The 20,378-nt window shown below is 40.9% G+C and overlaps 1 protein-coding gene across 1 annotated transcript; it reads left to right on the plus strand.

Moving 5' to 3' along the window:
* Nucleotides 1–1,821: 1,821 nt before the first annotated feature.
* Nucleotides 1,822–18,489, plus strand: LOC122548590 (cytosolic 5'-nucleotidase 1A-like; the record flags this gene model as incomplete). Its single annotated transcript, XM_043687425.1, has 4 exons — nucleotides 1,822–1,960; nucleotides 5,617–5,739; nucleotides 14,182–14,366; nucleotides 16,211–18,489. Coding segments are annotated over 4 exons (813 nt in total), but the record flags the coding sequence as incomplete, so codon positions are not given.
* Between the last annotated feature and the right edge of the window lie 1,889 nt (nucleotides 18,490–20,378).

Raw genomic sequence — 20,378 nt, forward strand, 5'->3', positions numbered from 1 at the left:
CATTGTACTCTTTGCTACCTTCCCCCACCCTCCTCCCTGACCTTTCACGTATTGTACTCTATGCTACTTTTTCCCCACTCCCACCCCCCTCTCATTTATCTCTCCACCCTGCAGGCACATTGCCTCTATTCCTGATGAAGGGCTTTTGCCCGAAACGTCGATTTTCCTGCTCCTCGGATGCTGCCTGAACTGCTGTGCTTTTCCAACACCACTCTGATCTAGACTCTCTTCCTGTCATTTAATTTGGCTATAGCATGTCTAATCACATCATCCAAGTCAACAGAATAATTTTAAATAATTGAGGCTCAGCACTGATCTTTGTGTCAGTCCGTGTTTCACCTTGTCACCCTGAAAATGATATGTTTATCCTGGCTCTGTTGTATTTGTTAGATAATCTTCTATTTATGCTAATGCATTATCTCAACACCATGAGTATTTCTGTGGCAACTCCTTGAATGTGTTTTAGAATTTCAGATACATGGCTTCCAGTCATTCTCCTTTATCCAACATGTCTGTTACATCCTGAAAAATACTTGTAAAAAATGTCAAACACAATTTTCTTTTCATAAAATAATTTGACTCTCTGAAGTTTTTTCAACTTCTGCTAATTGCTCATACTATTAATGGCTTCTACCATTATCACTATTTCAGATTTCCGGCTCACTGCCCTACACTTTCCTGCTTTATTCTGTTCCTCTTTTCTGAAAGAGGTGTTACATTTTGCAGTTTTTGAATTCATCCAGGATCTAGGGAATTTTGGAAGATTATATAACCAATGGCTCTACACTATATATTTATTTTACAACATATATGGCAGCCTTTAAGTCCAGTTCATTCATCTGTTACTGCGTTTCAGTGATAGTGACCACTGGAATTTCAGCCCTTTTACATCCTGCCCACAATTTTCTCCTTTTACTAGGATGCTTTTAAAACAACTGCTATCCTGATGACCCTTATAAAGTGTAGGATATTACATCATTTAAAATAGAATGGATAAATATTTGAAAGGTTAGGACACTTACTAAGCGAGCAGCTACAAAGACACAGTGGTCCAAATGGCCACTTCCTGTGCTGGGATATCTGTTTTCATGAAGGCCATGAAACTTAAAACAGCTTTCACTAAGTTGGATCATTACTTTCAGATGTATTCATTTCTGTGGGATGTGAACGTTACTGGCTGGCCAGGTATTGTCCGTCCCTAGTTGCCCTTGAGAAGGTGGGGGGAGCTGGCTTCTTGAACTGCTGCAGTCCCTATGTTGTAGGTAGACCCACAATGCCATTAGGAAGGGATTTCCAAGATTTTGACCCAGCGATGGTGAAGGGTCATCGATATATTTCCAAGTCAGGAATAATGAGTGACTTGGAGGGGAACTTGAAGGTGGTGGTGTTCCCGTGTGTCTGCTGTCCATGTCCTTCTAGATGGAAGTAGTCTTGGATTTGGACGATGCTGTTTGAGACTCTTTGGTTAATTTCTACAATGCATCTTGTAGATGCTACACATCGCTGCTACTGAGTGTCGGTGGTGGAGGGAGTGGATGCTTGTGGATGTGGTGCCAATCAATGGGTTGTTTTGTCCTGGATGGTGTCAAACTTCTTGCATGTTGTTGGAGCTGCACCCATCCAGGCAAGTAGGGAGTATTCCATCACACACCTGAGACGTACCCTGTACATGGTGGACAGGCTATGGGGAGTCAGTAGGTGAGTTACTAACTGCAGTATTCCCAGCCTCTGTCCTACTCTTGTTGCACCACTGTTTATGTGGTGAGTCCAGTTGAGTTTCTGTCGAACAACGAATTGTTTTCTAGAATATAATACATTTCTTTCTTCCAGGCACTGGAAACGGTTAACTTACGACTACGTGAACTTTACCCTGAAAGTGATGAAATATTTGATATAGTTCTGATGACAAACAACCATGCGCAAGTAGGTGTGAGGCTGATAAACAGCATCAATCACTACGGTACGTTCACAGAAACTTCTGTGTATGTTTAATTTGAATTTACACTCTGGTTCTGCTGCTTTCTCCCAGATACACTACAGGTGCGTATCCCTAAAGTTACGCTTCCTTAGTTTATATCTGTACACAGTAACTTGCTGTTGCCATGGTCAGCTCACTTTACTCCTGCAGTGATGTACCTAATTTTGTCAGTATATTTTTGTGATAAAATAATTAGTGCTCACTGCGCCATACACCCATAAAACAAATTCCTTAGAAAGTACTCCAGGACAGATGATTTTAAAATTAAACGTAACAATTTTCTAGGTTGGGTCATTAGGTATTTACTCTGTATGTAATTATGCAATTTTAAAAAAAAAATCCGTGTTCAACCACTCAAGCCAGATGTTTGAACAGGAATCTAAAACATACTCGTGGTTCGGCAGTTTAAATTAAAGAAGAAATAAAGTTTCAGTAATTTAGAAAGTCACAGCAGTATGATACTTTAACAATATTTAAAACCACAGATATCATTTTTGTCCATAAGAATTCAGATATGCTGATTTGACCACTGATGTAACCCAAAGCCATTTGGTGCACTTGTAAAATCCATCAAAAGCATAACATGTAGTGGATGTGTTTACAGTGTTGTATTAGTGTTAATTTTACTGAAACACTTCAAAGGAAATTAACTAAACATTTTACTGGTACTTCATGTTAAGCTGCTTTTGGTATATTCAGAACAGAGTGGGCATGGTTGGTTTGTGCGTGTTGACCAAAGTCTCATAAAAAGCATTGGCCCATCTCTATACCCTAGTGAACCCAAACTGGGAATATAAGTAAAATAAAACCTCCAGGTGATGAGTATCTATTGTTGCAAAGTTTAAAAATAGATAACAAATCTAGCTCAAGAGATTACGCATCCAAAGAGGAATATATCAGAAAGCTAGTTAATATGTAAATAATAGGGCTATATCTAAGGAAGAGTTTGGCTGTTAGAAAGCGGTAATCCTTATTTTAATCAATGTGTTGCAAAATATTTTAGTCACTTTCTGTATTTTGCCTCCTTTTCATGCCTTTTTCCCTCAATTTTTTTATTTTGGTACATCCTTTATCGAACAATGCAGCAATAAAAATATTGTCAGAAAGTTTTTTTTTGCTCAAACTGAAGAATAATTTTCATCAGTAATGTTGTAGATTACATGCCAGAAACATAGCTGTGGACAGAACAAACTCAGCATCGTTAGCATAAGAACAGAAGTCTGATCTGATAGTGATGATACCAAAAAAGGCTGCTTGGTATGATATCTCCTTGTTTAATTAATTCATGGATATAAGCAAAACAGACTCGGTTAACATGTATTCTTGTCAGTTCTGTGCCCAATGTTCTGTATCCAACCCACACTTAAGCTAACTAGGTACATTTATAACACTACCAAAGAGATCGAGCAGCAACTGGTTACTCCTTCCAAACATACCAATGGCAGGCAGTAAAAGTGGGATAAATTTGTGGTTATCCATGTCATGGAAACATTTGGGGTGGCATGTGGCTCAGTGGTTAGCACTCCTGTCTCACAGCAACAGAGATATGGGTTTGATTCCAGCCTTTGGCGACTGTGTGGAGTTTGCACATTCTCCCCGTGTCTGTGTGGGTTTCCTATTCATAAGAATGAGTGGGGATCTTATAAAAACATAAAATTATGAAGGGATTGGATAGGATAGAAGTAGAGAGGATGTTTCCACTGGCAGATGAAGCAAGGACAAGAGGGCATAGTCTCAAGATTAGGGAGATCAGATTTAGGACTGAACTGAGAAGTAATGAGGCAGCACGGTGGCTCCGTGGTTAGCACTGCTGCCTCACAGTGCCAGGGACCCGGGTTCAATTCCAGCCTCGTGTGACTGTCTGCATGGAGTTTGCACATTCTCCCTGTGTCTACGTGGGTTTCCTCCGGGTGCTCCGGCTTCCCCTCACAGTCCAAAGATGTGCAGGTCAGGTGAATTGGCCATGCTAAATTGCCCGTAGTGTTAGGTGCATTAGTAGAAGAATGGGTCTGGGTTGGTTCCTCTTTGGAGGGTCTGTGTGGACTTGTTGGGCTGAAGGGCCTGTTTCCACACTGTAGGGAATCTAATCTAACCAAATCAGTGATGTGTAATAGAGCAGTGTGAATGTTTTCACCCAGAGAGTTGTGCATCTATGGAAGTGAAGTAGTTGATGCCACTTCAGTAAACGTTTTTAAAGCTAAGGTAGGCAGCTTTTGAACAACAAAGGAATTTAGGGTTACGGTGAGAGGGCGGGTAAGTGGATCTAAGTCCACAAAAAGATCAGCCATGATCTTATTGAATGCCAGAGCAAGCTCAAAGGGCTGGATGGCCTACTCCTGCTCCTAGTTTCTATGTTCCTCCAGGTGCTTTGGTTTCCTCCCACAGTCCAAAGATATTCAGGCTAGGTGGATTGGCTATGCTAAATTGCCTCTAGTATGCAAGGATGTGCAGGTGAGATGGACTAGCCATGGAAAAGCAGGGTTATACAGCAAGAGTGGTGGGTGTGGGTGGGATGCCCTTCCAGCGGTCAGTGTGGATTGGATGGGACAAATAGCCTGTTTCCACACGGTCGTGATTCTATGAATCTCTGAAATGTATGGATATGCATTCACTAGCTGGAGATCCAGACCGCAGCATACTAATAAAAGCATGTGCTAGCACAGTAACTCTGACTGCTGACCATGGGGAGAGTGTGGTGGGGGAAGGAGTGGCAGGAAGAAGAATGTGGTTAGTCCACTTAGCTGGTGTGAATCTATCCTGCTGCTGATTGGGATAGCTTGGCTATCTGTTACTAAGCCCTACCTTTGAGAAGGTGTGGTGTGATTCGGAGCTGCATTATGGAAGAGATTTGAAGAAGAATTTATAATCTGAACAGATTAGCATGTGACAGACCCCTCTCTTCTGTTAACCCTCTCCTACCTTAAAATCAGGATCAGAGATTCTCCCAATGCTGTGTGTAACAAAGTGCCTGAGTGAGTTATCAGGTCACATTCTAGTTCCCACTGAGAAAAACAAACAGCAAAACTGGAATGAAACAGAAGAGAAGCAAACACTTACTTCATGGGTACTCAGTTTCTGAAAATACAACATGGGAATTTTTGAAACAATGCAGTTCAGGTATTTTTTCCCAATAAACTGTGCAGGATCCTGACTCCCACTTTACAGAGACTCATTCCCTCAATTACAAACGAAACTCTTGAGTAAGACCTGACAAATTTGTGTTTGCTGCACCCAAGTCATGCAATGCATGCCTGAATGATGGGTATCTTGCTGTATTAGCATTTTAACACAAGTCAATTCAAGTTAATTTGTCAAACTCAGGGTGTGTGCAAGTGTGGGCCAATGAGGTGGAATGCCCCATTCATACACAATACACACATGTATATAATTATTGCAAATCTTTGACCTGCATTAAACAGAAATTTGGCCAGGTTTAAACAGAGAACAAAATACTCATTCACAGATTTTGCAGCTTGTCATTCATATAGATATTAATTTAATATAACTGGTTTTGGAATATAATGTGATTAAATACACCTTTAGAAGATGTTTTACTGATTAATTGAAAAAATAATTGCAACAAGTATCTAAAGCAGGCTGCACCTTAAAAATATTGCCTTTGTTTTTTTTTCAAACAGATCTGTCAATTGAAAGGTTCTGTATGACTGGTGGGAAAAGCCCAGTTGGATATCTGAAAGCATACCTCACCAACTTGTATCTTTCGGCAGATTCTGAGAAAGTGGTAGAAGCAATTGAAGCAGGTACAGATTCAATAAACTGACGTAAACTTACCACAGCCTTGTGTCCTGTTGGAGGAGAGAGAATTGGTGTAACAGCAATGCTGAAACTGCATGTTTTTTTTGTTCTAATGGGTGGAGTTTTGAGCAACAGGGTTTCAGCAAGGAATTAGTTTCTTCACTTAAAAAAAAATACTCGTTGTTGCATTGTACACATTCTCTGCTCAAAGTGTTTGACGTTTTCTTGATATTCTGAAACATTTAAATTTTGATCCTGAGCAAATCATTTTCGGAATAATCTGGAATCCAACACTTTTTAATTTAGGTCTATTTTTACAGCTCATTGGGTGTTCTGTCCTTTCAAAACTAAAGGGTACTGATTTTATGGAATATTGGTTCTGTAATTGACATCTCTAACCTTTTAGCAAAATCAGATGCGATTAGTAACCGGGATTATCTTTTAGAGTTTCCAGCCCCACCTACGAATATAAATTTGATGGCGTGAGAGTGGGGCTAAGTCTTTTGGAAGTTGTTTTCCTGGCTTGTCAGTGCTGTTATGGAGTTTTCTGACAGATGTGATGTGGGTGGAGTACGCCTTCTAGACATGAATAAACAAAATGAGAAAGTGCAAATGGCAGGATAATGTCAGCTCACATTTTTCCCGTCACTGTACACTGTCATTGCATTAGACCATACAATGTAGCAGCAGATGGTAGACCATTCAGCTCATTGAGTCTACTTTGTCATTCAATGAGGTCATGGCTGATCTGATCATTCTCAACTCCACTTTCCTGCCTTTTCCCGATAACCCTTGATTCCCTCACTAATTAAAAAATCTGTCTCTATCAGCCTGGAATGCAGTCAGTGATCCAGCCACTAGCCTTCCACGGTAAAGAATTTCACAGATTCACAACCCTCTCTCAGGAAAGAAATTTCTCCTCTTGGTGGTACGGTGGCTCAGTGGTTAGCACTGCTGCCTCACAGCACCAAGGACTCAGGTTCAATTCCAGCCTCTGTGTGGAGTTTGCACATTCTCCCAGTGTCTGCGTGGGTTTCCTCCAGTTTCCTCCCACAATCCAAAGATGTGCAGGCCAGGTGAATTGGTCATGCTAAATTGCCCATAGTGTTAGATGCATTAGTCAGAGGGAAATGGGTCTGGGTGGGTTACTCTTCGGAGGGTCGGTGTGGACTGGTTGGGCCCAAGGGCCTGTTTCCACACTGTAGGGAATCTAATCTAATGTTCTGTCTATTATAGACCAGACCAAATCCCCTCAAAATATATTAAGAAGATAGGCTAGATCTTAACTACTACTTATTTTAAAGGTAAGTGTAAGGTGTTGCATTACAGAAACAATCCAATTGGTCAAACGACTGGACTTTACATAAAACACTACAGTTAAAATACAGACAAAATAAGAATAAAAGAAAATAATTAGTTTAACTGTAACTCTATCGAAATGCTGAACAAATAATTATATATTATATATATATATATATATATTATTTGTTCAGCATTTCGATATATTAACTACCACTAATTAACTGTTCCACTCAAGTAACTTCCCATAGTCACACCCTTGACAAAGACAAATTCAGTGAAGTACATTGTCTCACATGCAATTCTAGCAGCAGGAAGAGAATCCCAGCTTTTGGCTGTAACAGAGAAGAACTAAGAGCTTCCACATCCACCTTCAAGACCTAGCAACTGCTGAAAGCTGAAATTTAAAATCCTGGTTCTGTGGGAACTTGATTCCACCCATTCAGGCTGCTTCTATTGTTCCAATTTTTCAAAAAAAAAGGCCTCACAAGCTGTTTACTTTATTGGCTTTAAGCAGACTGCTCAATCCTGCAAAGTACACCTCTTATACAAAAAGCAAATGTGAGCTCATTTAATAACAAATCAGAAATAATAACTTTTTGGAGACCAAGAGGATTAAAGGATACGAAGACAAGGCAGTGGATGAAATTAAAATATAAATCTAGATCTAACTGAATGATAGAAGAGTCTTAGGAATGGAATGACCTGCTGCTATCCCTGTGTACCTAACAAAGTCAGTTTCCATCAGTCTACAGTCCACTTGACTAACAGAATGTACTCTGGGGATTTCAATGTCCACCACCAAGAGCAGCTTGGCAGCAGCAATTGAGCTGATCGGGTCCTAAAGGACATAGCTTCTAGACTTGGTCTGTGGCAGATGGTGAGGAAACGAACCAGAAGGAAAACATACTCAGCATCATACTTCCCAATCTACCATCTGCAGATGCATCTGTCCATGACAGTATCAGTAAGAGTGATCACCGCATAGTCCTTGTGCAGACAAAGTCCTGCCTTCACATTGAGAATTACCTCCATTGTGTTGTAATTGCCTCCACTGTGCTAAATGGGACAGACATCAAGCAGATCTGGCCACTAAAAACTGGGCATCCATGAGGCACTGTGGGCCATCAACAGCAACAAAACTACATTCCAGCACAATCTGTAACCTCATGGCCCGGCATATTCAACAATTACCATCAAGCCAGGGGTTCAACCCTGGTTCAACAGAGAGTGCAGGAGGGCATGCCAGGAGCAGCACCAGGCATACCTGAAGATGAGATGTCAAAGTGGTGAAGCCACCAAACAGGACTACTTGCCAAACAGTATAGCAGCTATTGATAGAACTAAGCAATCCCACAACCAACAGATCAGATCTAAGCTCTGCAGTCCTGCCATTGAATGATGCTGGATAATTAAACAACTCACTGGAGGAGGAGGAGGCTCCAGAAATATGCCCATCCTCAATGACGGAAAAGCCCAGCACATCAGTGTAGAAGGTAAGGCTGAAGTAATTGCAGTAATCTTCAGCCAGAAGTGCAGAGTGGATGATCCATCTCAGTCTCCTCCAGTGGTCCCCAGCATTACAGATACCAGTCTTCAGCCAATTTGATTCACTCCATGTGACATCAAGAAATGCAGCATTGGATGCTGCAAAGGCTATGGGCCCTGACAACATTCCAGCAAGAGCACTGAAGACTTGTGCTCCAGAACTTGCCATTCCCCTAGCCAAACTTCCAGTACAGTTACCACGCTAGCATCCACTTGACAATGTGGAAAATTGCCCAGATATGTCCTGTACATGAGAAGCAGGCCAAACACAATCCAGCCAATAACCGTCCCATCAATATACTCTCAATAATCATGAAAGAGATGGAAGGTGTCATCAACAGTGCTATCAAGCAGCACCTGCTCAGCAATAACCTGCTCAGTGATGCCCAATTTGGGTTCCACCAGGGCCACTCAACTCCTGGCCTCATTACAGCCTTGGTTCAAACATGAACAAAAGAGCTGAATTCCAGAGGGGAGAGTGACAGCCCTTGACATCAAGGCTGCATTTGTCTGCGTGTAGCATCAAGGAGCCCTGCAAAACTGGAATCAATAGGTATGGGGGGAAAGCTATCTGTTGTTTGGAGTCATACCTGGCACCTAGGAAGATGGTCATGGTTGTTGGAGGTCAGTCATCTCAGCTCCAGAACATCTCTGCATAAATTTCTCAGGGTAGTGTTCTAGGCTCATCTTCAGTTGCTTTATCAATGGCCTTACCTCCAACATAAGGTCAGAAGTGGGGATGTTTGCTGATAATTGCACAATGTTCAGCACTATTCACAACTCCTCAGATACTGAGATGGAAATGTGTTGCTGGAAAAGCGCAGCAGGTCAGGCAGCATCTAGGGAACAGGAGAATCGATGTTTCGGGCATTAGCCCTTCTTCAGCCCTTCTCCAGCATCTGCAGACCTCACTTTCTCCTCAGATACTGAGGCAGTCCATACTCAAATGCAACAAGATCTGGACAATATCCAGGCTTGAAGAGAAAGTGAGTTCTGCAGATGCTGGAGATCAGAGCTGAAAATGTGTTGCTGGAAAAGCGCAGCAGGTCAGGCAGCATCCAGGGAACAGGAGAATCGACGTTTCGGGCATAAGCCCTTCTTCAGGAAGGGCTTATGCCCGAAATATCCAGGCTTGGGCTGACAAGTGGCAAGTAACATTCACACCAGACAAATGCCAGGCTATGACCATCACCAATAAAGACAATCTAACTGCCTCCTGACATTCAATGGCGATACCATAACTGAATCCCCCACTAGGAGAAAGTGAGGACTGTAGATGCAGGAGGTCAAAGTTAAGAGTGATTAGGTTAGATTATTTTAATTAGTTTAATTTGGCGATATGTTCAGCATAACATTGGGGGCCGAAGGGCCTGATCCTGTGTTGTCATGTTCTGTGTGATCAGTCTGCTCTGTGTCCATTTTCAGCTACTGATCAAATGAGTCTTACTAGCTAACTATCTCTGTTGGGCACATTTCCTTATATTCCTTTGGCACTGGTCTATCTTCAGCGATTGATCACTTTGATTACTGGCCAATACCACAAGATTGTAACATTTTCCATGGTCCAGTTAATGTTCCTCTCAGTTGGGGAAGTGCTCTTTTGTAAAGAGGTTTAACGTTCGGTTTGAATGAACCTTGATTATAGGTCAGTTTTTTCAAATCGCATGTTTAAACTATTTCCTAGCAGCTTTTAAGTTGTCGAATCAACCATATGATATTTACACAGCACAGTGTAACCAAGAGCTTTGTTGACTGATACGGTACATCACACTCCCGTTGTGTACGTTTTGAGCAGAACTTCAACCACACACACACCCCTACCTAATGATTAGTCCATCATCCAACCGATTGACTGTTCAATAGAGCAAGGCATTTTCATAAAACAAAGAACAGTGGATTCTGGAAATCTGAAACAAAAACAGAACCCTGCTGGAGAAACTCAGCTGGTCTGGGAGTATCTGCGGCAAGAACAACTGACTTAACATTTCAAGTCCTGTCACTGCTCTGGAGAAGGGTCACTAGACTCAACATTAACTCTACTTTCTCTCAGCTGATGCTGCCAAACATAGAACAGTGCAGTGCAGGAACAGGCCCTTCGACCCATCATGCCTGTGCAGACCGTGATACCCTTCTAAACTAATCCCATCTGCCTGCTCGTGATCTGTATCCCTTTATTCCCTATTTGTTCATGTGTCTATCTAAATGCCTCTTACAAGTTGCTATTGTATTTGCTTCTACCTGGCAACATGTTCCAGCACCTACCATCCTCTATGTAAAAAAAAAAACTTGCCTCCTTAAAACTTGCCCCCCTCACCTTTAAACTTATGGCTCCCTAGTATTTGATATTCCAATCTGGGAAAGACTGACTATCCATGCTTCTCATAATTTTATATATACTCTCTCAGGCCACCTCTTGGTCTCCAATGCTCTAGTTCAAACAAATCAACCTCTCCTTATATCTAATACGTTCCAATCCAGGCAGGATCCTGGTAAATCTCTTTTGCACCCTCTCCAAAGCCTCTACATCCTTCCTATAGTGTGGCAACTAGAACTGCACGCAGCACTCCAAATGTAGCTGAGTTAAAGCCTTATATAGCTGTAACATGACTTGCCAACTATTATAATCAAAGCCCTAAACAGTGAAGGCAAGCACCTTATCCTGTACCACCTTATCGCAATTGTGGTCCCACTTTCGGGGAGCTACAGATTTGTAGCCTAAGTTTCCTCAGTATGTCAATGCTCCTAAGGTCCTGCCAGCAGAGTATCTCCAGAGACGTCTGTTTTTGGAGCACGTTTTGTATGTCATTTTCTCATTTCAATTAAACCAGCAAATTTAGGGTTACTACCTCCAAGAATTGCATTGCTTTAAATATTATACCACATTTAGCTGAGAAAATAGATATAGGTAGTAGGCTACTGCAATATTTTAGTTTAAAATCACACAACAGCCTCACACAGGGCACCTCAAACCCTCAGTGCATTATCTGGGCCAACCTGGCACCTGTTGTTAAAGTTCACTTGAGAATGTAACTTTAAGATGATTCTGAGATTTACATATGAAAGAACTGAAACCAACATGCCCATTCTAACAGATGAGAGACTTAACAAAAGATCCAGGTCTTTTTGCAATATATAATTTCAGTTACATCAAACTAAACTTTTGTTATAAGTTTTGTTATAAGTTACGATCTTATAATTCACAACCACCTGATGAAGGAGCTGTGCTCCGAAAGCTAGTGCTTCCAAATAAACCTTCCAAATATAACCTGGTATGGTGTGATTTTTAACTTTGTCCACCCCAGTCCAACACCAGCACCTCTGAATCAGGAGTATTTTAGGGTTAGCGTCTGTAGTAGCACACATTCCAATCACTGCTTTCCACCAGATGTAATCAGATTTAGAAATGGTAAATCTTCCACGAGTCATGAAAAAGTACTGCCCTTGCAGCAAAAGGAAGTCAGCAAGTTACCTGATCAATTGCAGGCACTATGAACAATACAAGTCAGATTAATAATCTCAGAGTAGATCTGGGTATTCAATGGCCTAAATTTGCCTCTTCACACATTATGTACAAACCCTAGCTCTATTGGAGAAATCTCATTTCTGCATCAAAGTTTGTGAATTCAACTCCCACCTCATGACTTAAACACACTAAAAAACTGACACCCACTGCTACACCCACTGCACTATCAGAGATGTCAAATAAGGTATTAACTTGAAACTGCGCCTGATTATAAAGGATCCTACAAAACTATTCTGAAGGAGAGGAACTATCTAAGTTTGCTGGGCAATCTTTATCCCTCAAACACCTTGAAATCCTAGGAAGGATCCGTTTTCCTTGTGACTGTCTGTAATATTATCAATCATATATTTGAAGGTGAGGGATTGGATTGAAGTCAATTCCCTGTAGCATTTGTTTATCCAATGCCGAGGCCACACAAGCTCATGGTATTGGGATACACTAATGTCAGTTGTAGCTCAGTCTCTTTAATTATAAACCAGAGGAATGAGAGCACCAGCCCCAGACTGAGCACCAGCCCCAGACTGAGCACCAGCTCCAACGTTGACACTCTGGCACAGTAACAAATTTTTAGAGCAGCTATGTTGCTAGTAAATAAACGTGACATTGAGAAAATGCGATGTTGAAGCCAGAGCAGGTGCCGAGTGGATCACTCTTGCTGCTTTGTCCGAATGACCTTCGTGTTCCCATACAACCAAACTGCAGCCCAGGGCATAATCCACAAGTACCAGCTTATGCTGTCCTTGTCCACAGTCATTGGTGTGTGGCATTTTAGGCCCCTTATAACTGTTGTGGCACCTCTTTGATACACTGGCAGTGCACTTTGGAAGCACAGGCTTGTGTTGCAGAGCTCACTGGTCACTAGCTTCGCTGCAACGATTCTTTATGTTCCAGGACGTACACCTGGCTGTCAGACTGAGCAAGGCTGCCTCTCTGAGCTGCTCCATTGGTCTCTGTGTTGGATCACTTTCCCCACTCCCCAGACCACACAGGCTCCGATTCCCTGACTGGAACCAGGCTGAGCAGATCTGCAGACATTGCACCGTACTTGTATCAGATGTTGCCTCTGATTAACTGTATTGGGAAGCCCTGTGGGAGAAGCATGAAAGCTGTGGGGATTACATTAAGGGTTCTATAAAGGGGATATGGGATGTTCTGGGGCTCACCGACACATTCAGGTGGACCACTGGTTGGAGAGCACTCAACTGTCACCTTCCACAGTGCTGGAAACTGAGGGCCCGGCATGGGGAAGAGATTGGTTCCAAGCACACTCTGACTGGATGGGGTCATTGGCTCCATCTGTGAGGAATAGGGCTTATAAAGGGAAAGTACATTGCTCACAGACCCATGTGCTGAACACAACACAAACCAGCGAGATTGTGTAAATGGGGTGACCTTATAGAGGTTTATAAAATCACGCGGGGCACAGATAAGGTGAATAGCAAAGGTCTTTTCTCTAGGGTAGGCGAATTCAAAACGAGGGGACATATTTTTAAGGTGAGAAGAGAGATTTAAAAGGAACATGAGGGGGAGCCTTCTTACACAGAAAGTGGTTTATAAGTGGAATGAACTTCCAGAGGAAGTAATAGATGCAGGTACAGTTACAATATTTAAGAAAACATTTGGATAAGTATGTGAATAAAAATCTTTGGAGGGATATGGGCCAAACACAAGCAGATATTTTAGTTTAGTTTGGAAACGTGGTTGGCATGGACTGGTTGGATCAGAGGGTTTGTTTCCATGGCGAATGACTCTATAACTCTATAACCAAATGCATTCTTCCTGCCTAGTTCACACCCGACTCACCAGTGATGTACAAAGTATCTTGAATTTGAGAGAGTCAATGTATCAAGTATTTTCAATATGACAGGTTTTGGATTACAGTGAAAAGCTTTTGAAAAGGACCTTATAATATCATCATATATCCCTAGTCTCCAAAACTGAAGAACACTAACAGTGCCAAGTAAAATGTATTGTTCAATATGGGACAATAGTTGTGATATGGAGCATTTGTGACGTGCCTGTATTCAGCAGTGAGACTGTTATAGCATGTTGCCTTGTTTTGTTTCCCCAATTGCAGGGATTGCAGCAGCGACTATGTTTCAGAGCGACAAGGACCTGCAGCTTTCAGATCACCAGCTGAGGGTGGCATTTGATGGAGATGCTGTTCTTTTCTCTGACGAATCGGAAAAGATTGTCAAGGCTCACGGATTAGATACATTTTTTGAACATGAGCTGAAGTTTGAAGACAAGCCTCTTGCCCAGGTTAAACTGACACTTCGACAATACTTAGCAGAGCAATGACATTACAGCTTCAAGAGGTGTATTTTGCCCTGGATTTTTTTTTGTAAAGAAAGGTTGAGACAGAGATGCCAAAAAGTCTGCTTTCTTCATAAAAAGTAGGACAAAATGCACCTTCTAAAGCCATAGAATCTCGGCAGTGTAGAAGTAGGCCGTTCAACACAGAGTCCAAACTGACCCTCCATACTGGCAACATATGTTGTGTGCTTAACCAGCCCATATGTCAAAACCCAGTCCATATAGTGACCAGCATATAGGAGTTTTCTGAAAAAGGGTCTCTCTCCACAGATGCTACCGACCTGCTGAGTTTCTCCATCAATTTCTGTTTTTGTTTCAGATTTCCAGCATCTGTCACTCTTTGTTTTTTGTTATGATTGTCTTATTAGGCAGCATTTACTAAATCTGTTCATACTAAAAAAAAACTGTCGGAAACCAGTTTAAGACTATCCACTGGATTTGTGGTGTGATCCATTGACACAGGCTGGAAGTTATATACATTCACATGTAGGACCCTGTTCTTTGTAGGCAAAAGGGATTTGACCACACCTTTCATAGAGTCCCTCCAGTATGGGAGTAGGTCATTTGGCCCATCAAGTCCACACCAATCCTCTGAAGAGCAGCCCACCCAAACCCAGCCCTCTACCCTATTCCCTGTAACTCTCCATTTCCATGGCTAATCCACCTAGCCTGCACATCTTTAAATTGTACATTCTACACTGTTGAACTTCATATATGCCTCAGAAATATAGATAATAAGTAAAGATCTTTGGGGAAATAAGAGACCTTTGAAATATGGATATTAAGATGAATCATACAAATTCTAATTACAGACCATGAGACAAGTGAGGAAAGTCTTGAAACAGAAACTCTCATATGCAACAGAAACCTGATGTACTTGGATTAGAGAAGGAATAGCAACAGAACCCATTTCTTCATGGCTTTGTGCCTTTTATTGGCTCCTAAAATAAATTCCACCTGAGGCATCATCCAAGAGAATTTGCCAGTGCAGGCTATCGTATAATGCTCGATTAAAATGGTCTAAGATCAGTCTTCATTTGAATTGTTTTAGGGGTGGGGATGCTAAATGGTATGGGAGTGACGAAGAGATTTGAGACATCAGATCTCTGGACAGAACATCATTTTCCCCCAGTCACCGTCCCACCCCTTTCTCATCCCTCCACTATCCTCGGTAAATATTAACTTTCACTGCATAATCTCACTCACTGTATGGAGTGGGAAATTCAAACTTTAAAAACCATTTTCCAGAATAAGGGGAGAGACAGCTCAAATCCATAAAGGAAAATTCGAATCCAGATTATACATCTGCTGGGAAAGAGAGACACTAACGTTATCACCATGAAATGTGAGGAACATTAAGAGAAAAGGAAACAATGTTTTGATTGTTTTGAATCAGATAAACTGCTTTTGCCCCACCCCATCAGGCTGAGTTTGTCACGCAAGATAAATGAAGCATTAATGTGTGTTTTATCATTGGATTGCTTTTCTGTACAGGGTAAAAGGCAATATCTTTCTCACATTGTACTCGGGGTATATTGCAGGAGTGTTGGAGAGTTGCCAATTCTGTTTAATCCAAATTGGTTTTAACTTGAAAGTACACTGGGTGGTGGGAGCGGTAAAGAGAAGTACTTTTGAGGTAATAAATGGTCATTGATCCAGCAATGACCTTGGATGACAGAAGTGTAAAATGAGAAATTAACTATAAGTAAAGGTTAAAGATATCAGTTCTGCAACCATTTCCCCTCAATGGTTTCTGAAAGGTCTAATTTATTCATTTATTTTGCACGTAGGGTCCTCTCAAAGGATTTTTGGAAGTATTGGGGAAACTGCAGAAGAAGTTCCACGCAAAGGACTTGCGTTTGAACTGCCCCATCAGGACTTACCTGGTCACAGCACGAAGTGCTGCAAGTTCTGGAGGAAGGGCTTTAAAGACTCTTCGCAGCTGGGGCCTGGAGGTTGATGAAGCACTCTTCCTTGCAGGGGCACCTAAAGGGCCACTCTTGGAAAAAATACGCCCTCACATTTTCTTTGATGACCAGATGTTCCATGTTAAAGGAGCACAAGCAATGGGAACGATTGCAGCACACGTTCCTTATGGTGTTGCTCAGAAATACAACAAAAGCACCCCAATAACTGAACCTTCAAAGAAAAGTTAATCTTGAGCAGGATAAAATTACTGTGCGCGTGTGTATGCGCATGTGCGTGTGTGTGTGTAAGTTCAGCCAATTTACACTTGTGCTGCATTATTCTATGCTATCTAGAAGTGCAATGTGAAAAAAAGTCAATCCTGGTCAAAATTTGGCTTTATTCAGTGGGTCTACTCAACAAAGCACTTATACACATTTTGACCTCTTTCACATTTTCTAGTATTGCAACTCAATTTTTTATGCTGTCTAACTTAAATGCAGGAGAGCTGCATGAAATAGTCAACTTAATGTTTTCATATTGTATTTAATTTGAGCACAGAAGCCTTGAAGCAGTTTTGTTCACATAAAAATGCACATTTTGCATGACTTTCCCTTTGGAACCGGAACTATTTAAAATTATTTGAGATAGCTTTTCTTTAAAAAAACCAAGTAAAGTTTACAGAATGATCAGGTTATCACTGAAGTTTTCCTATTCTGACAGCATTTACAGAGAGAAATCAGAGGTAACATTTCAGGTTGAGTGACCCTTCCTCAGGGGAAGTTCTGAGGAAGGGTCACTGGACCCGAAAAGTTAACTCTCATTGTTTTCTGAAGGTGTTGCCAAATCTACTGAGCTTTTCCAGCAATTTCTGTGTTTGTTTCTGATTTGCAGTATCTGTAGTGCTTTCGGTTTTTACCAAAGTTTTCCTATCTTGTGATGAATTGTGCTGAGTACTTGACCTTGATTTTTTTTTATAAGTGTAATTGATGATCAGTGTTTTCCCAAGTGCTGGGCAAACCAGTTCTGCAACGTGTGATGAGATCTCTCATTCATGGCAGTAAAGGGCTAAATGCCTGCTTTTAGTGTGGGTAAGGAATGAATCTTTCTTGACAGTAGCAATGTGGTGAATGGTGCACTTCTGGCTGGCAGTCTGCTCATGTTACCTACTGTTGAATCTCTTCTCCTCCCCACATTGAGGCCTTCAGTGACCGTGCAGCACCTGAGAAACAACTATCATGTGACTCATCCCTCAATGTCCCAAATTCCCTCCTGCTTAATCTTTTTCTTCCTAAATGCTCAATTTGATCTTTGCCCTATTTTCATAGAGAAGAAATTGTTTCTATCTCGCTAAATAATTCTTTGTGTTTATCAGATTCTGTTGTTCAAATGGAAGAAGCTTCGGTTCCTCCAGTTCCTTCTCACAATGAATAACTCTGTTCCCTGTAACCATTACTCAGCACTACTGGTCTTAAACAGGTTTTGACACTACATTGCAGTTGATGTTAAGTTGGAGAAAAGAGTTTTATGCAGCATATGTGCTGGGAACACAAGAAAACAATGGGTATAAGTATGATTGAGGCCAATGATGCACATTATATGTGAATATGTTTTGAAGTCCCACATAAAACCATATATTTTCATTATTTTCTCTTCAGTATACTAACAAGCGGCAATGATCCTAGAATTCTGAAAGACTGGGACTCATGCCTGTAATCCGTACCAATGTTCCCCTGTCCAATGCTGTGATCATTACAATATTGCTCTTTCCTCTTGTTGTACATCAGATCTGCCATCCATTTTATTGCCTGCAGCTGCTTGTATGTTTACATTCATGATTATCTCACAACATACGGTTTTAAATATTGCAATATGTCGGCAGAAGTCAAGTGCCCATGGTGCAGGATGCCATTACACACCATTCAGGGAGCTTGAAAAGACTGTCCAGAAATTAAACAGTGAATCTTGGAAAATAATCCCTGATTTCCTGTTTTTTATTTTGGATTGTAAAATGAATAGTGCAATTGATTCTAAAAGTGATATAATTTGGAAGTGAATGTTTTGAATGAATGCTAGATGATGGATTTGTTGAGATATGTGTTTTTTAATCTTTTGCATTCGGAATGCCTGAGATTGTTCAGTAAATCAAATGTGTTGGACATTCCTCTGTGTTTTTGTACCAATGAAAATCACTATCCATTCATGAACTGCTATAAGAAGGGAAGCAATGGCCTCATGGAATTCTCACTAGGCAATTAATCCCGAGACCCAGCTAATGATCAAGGGTCCCAGGTTCGAAACGTGCCATGGGAGATGGTGGAATTTGAATTCAATAAAAATCTGTAATTAAGGGTCTAACGATGACCATAACATTCTCAATTGTTGGAGGAAAGCTCATCTGGTTCAGTAATGTGCTCTAGGAAGAAAATCTGCTATCCATACCTGGTCTGGCTAACATATGACTCCAGATCCACAGCAATGTGGTTGACTCTGGGCATTAATTGTTGACCTAGCCAATGATGCCCACATCCTTTGAATGAATTTTTAAAAATAGAAGTAAGTCTACAGAAGTAATTTTTCAAATGTTTTCTGATTAATTCATTCACTTAACACTTTCATAACAAGCAATTAGAGATGATTTCATTTTTGAAAACAGGATCTGTTTTTTTCTGTGAATCTCTTAACGAAAGTGTTGTGATGGTAATGAGATCAGCCAGCTGGACCTCATTGAATATGAGTTCCCTAACTGGGGCTGTTAGTCTGGTCTAACATAAAACCTGGCTGACATACAAGGATAAATGTCAGGGATATGGATTGTAAAAGGCAATGCATTTGTAAATAAAGGGTGACTGGTGATGGGATGCTGGCTTCTTAAGAATACAGTCAGTTCTGCTATAATGTGATGGTTGCATTCTTGTACAACCCCATGTTATTAGAAAAATCGTGCTTTAGAAACAGCACTTAAAGTGTAAGCGATGCAATCGTGTCACAGCCAACACACGCTTCAAATGTTTGCACTGTAGAAACAGCATCCCCAATTCATCAATCGTGTTCCAGCAAATTTGTGTTGACGGACCACAGGTTATAACAGAACAACCTGTATTTCAAGAAGGAGTGTGTGAAAATGACAGCAAAGTTCCCAACAAACAGAACTTTTCCTAAGTAAGCAATCACACTTAACAAGACACAAAGATGGCTACTCGGGGAAATGTAGATATCAAATAGAAGCAGTGCACCCTCCTTTCTCCTGATGAGAGAGAGAATCCCTTGGAACAAAGTAAATTGTCACATATTATATCTAACGACAATTGCCGGTTGGTCAGTATGACTCATTCGCCTGGGAATTATAGGTTAAAATCCTAAGATTAGCCTCCCTCCCTCCCCCCAACATAGTTTGAGTCCCCTGCAGTCATTGGGGTATAAGATGGCAGCACACTAACTTGCCCAGGGCTATTAGGGATGGGCAATAAGTGCTGATAGCGTGCAACGCTGACATCCTATGAATGAACAAACAGAAAATAGATAAGGAGTTAATGTCAAATTTGAATACCTCAATTTCTTTTGGAATTAGAAGTGATAAATGAAATGTATAAAAATGTGTCCTTCATAGGATTAACATCTGTAATTGTACAAGAGGGAGATTTCCATTCTGTTCTCCTAGCAACCAAGATTTGGAAAATATCTAATGATGCGACCTTTAACTCAAGCATGAAAGAAATAGTCAGAGCCATTAATGATCAATGTCGTTTGTAGTCTGGATTATTTCAGTATTTTGTTGTAAAAATCACATCTTTCTGCCTTTCAAAAAAAAATTAGCTGCACAACATTTAACTCCACGCTTGGTTACAATAGTCTCCAAAATGATAATGACTTAAGTTTATCTTTTAGCATTGTAGGTTTTTTATTTGTTTTGTTACCAGAAATTGTTTTTGTGCATTTTTTTTTAAAAGCATACTGTACTTGGTTCAATTTCAATAAAGCTGGCTTGTATAAAATCACAATCAATCTGGTATTTGGTACTTCACACCAAAAACATATTTAATGGATAAAAAG

This window comes from Chiloscyllium plagiosum, chromosome 3 (assembly GCF_004010195.1).
Source record: "Chiloscyllium plagiosum isolate BGI_BamShark_2017 chromosome 3, ASM401019v2, whole genome shotgun sequence".
Taxonomy (NCBI): Eukaryota; Metazoa; Chordata; class Chondrichthyes; order Orectolobiformes; family Hemiscylliidae; genus Chiloscyllium; species Chiloscyllium plagiosum.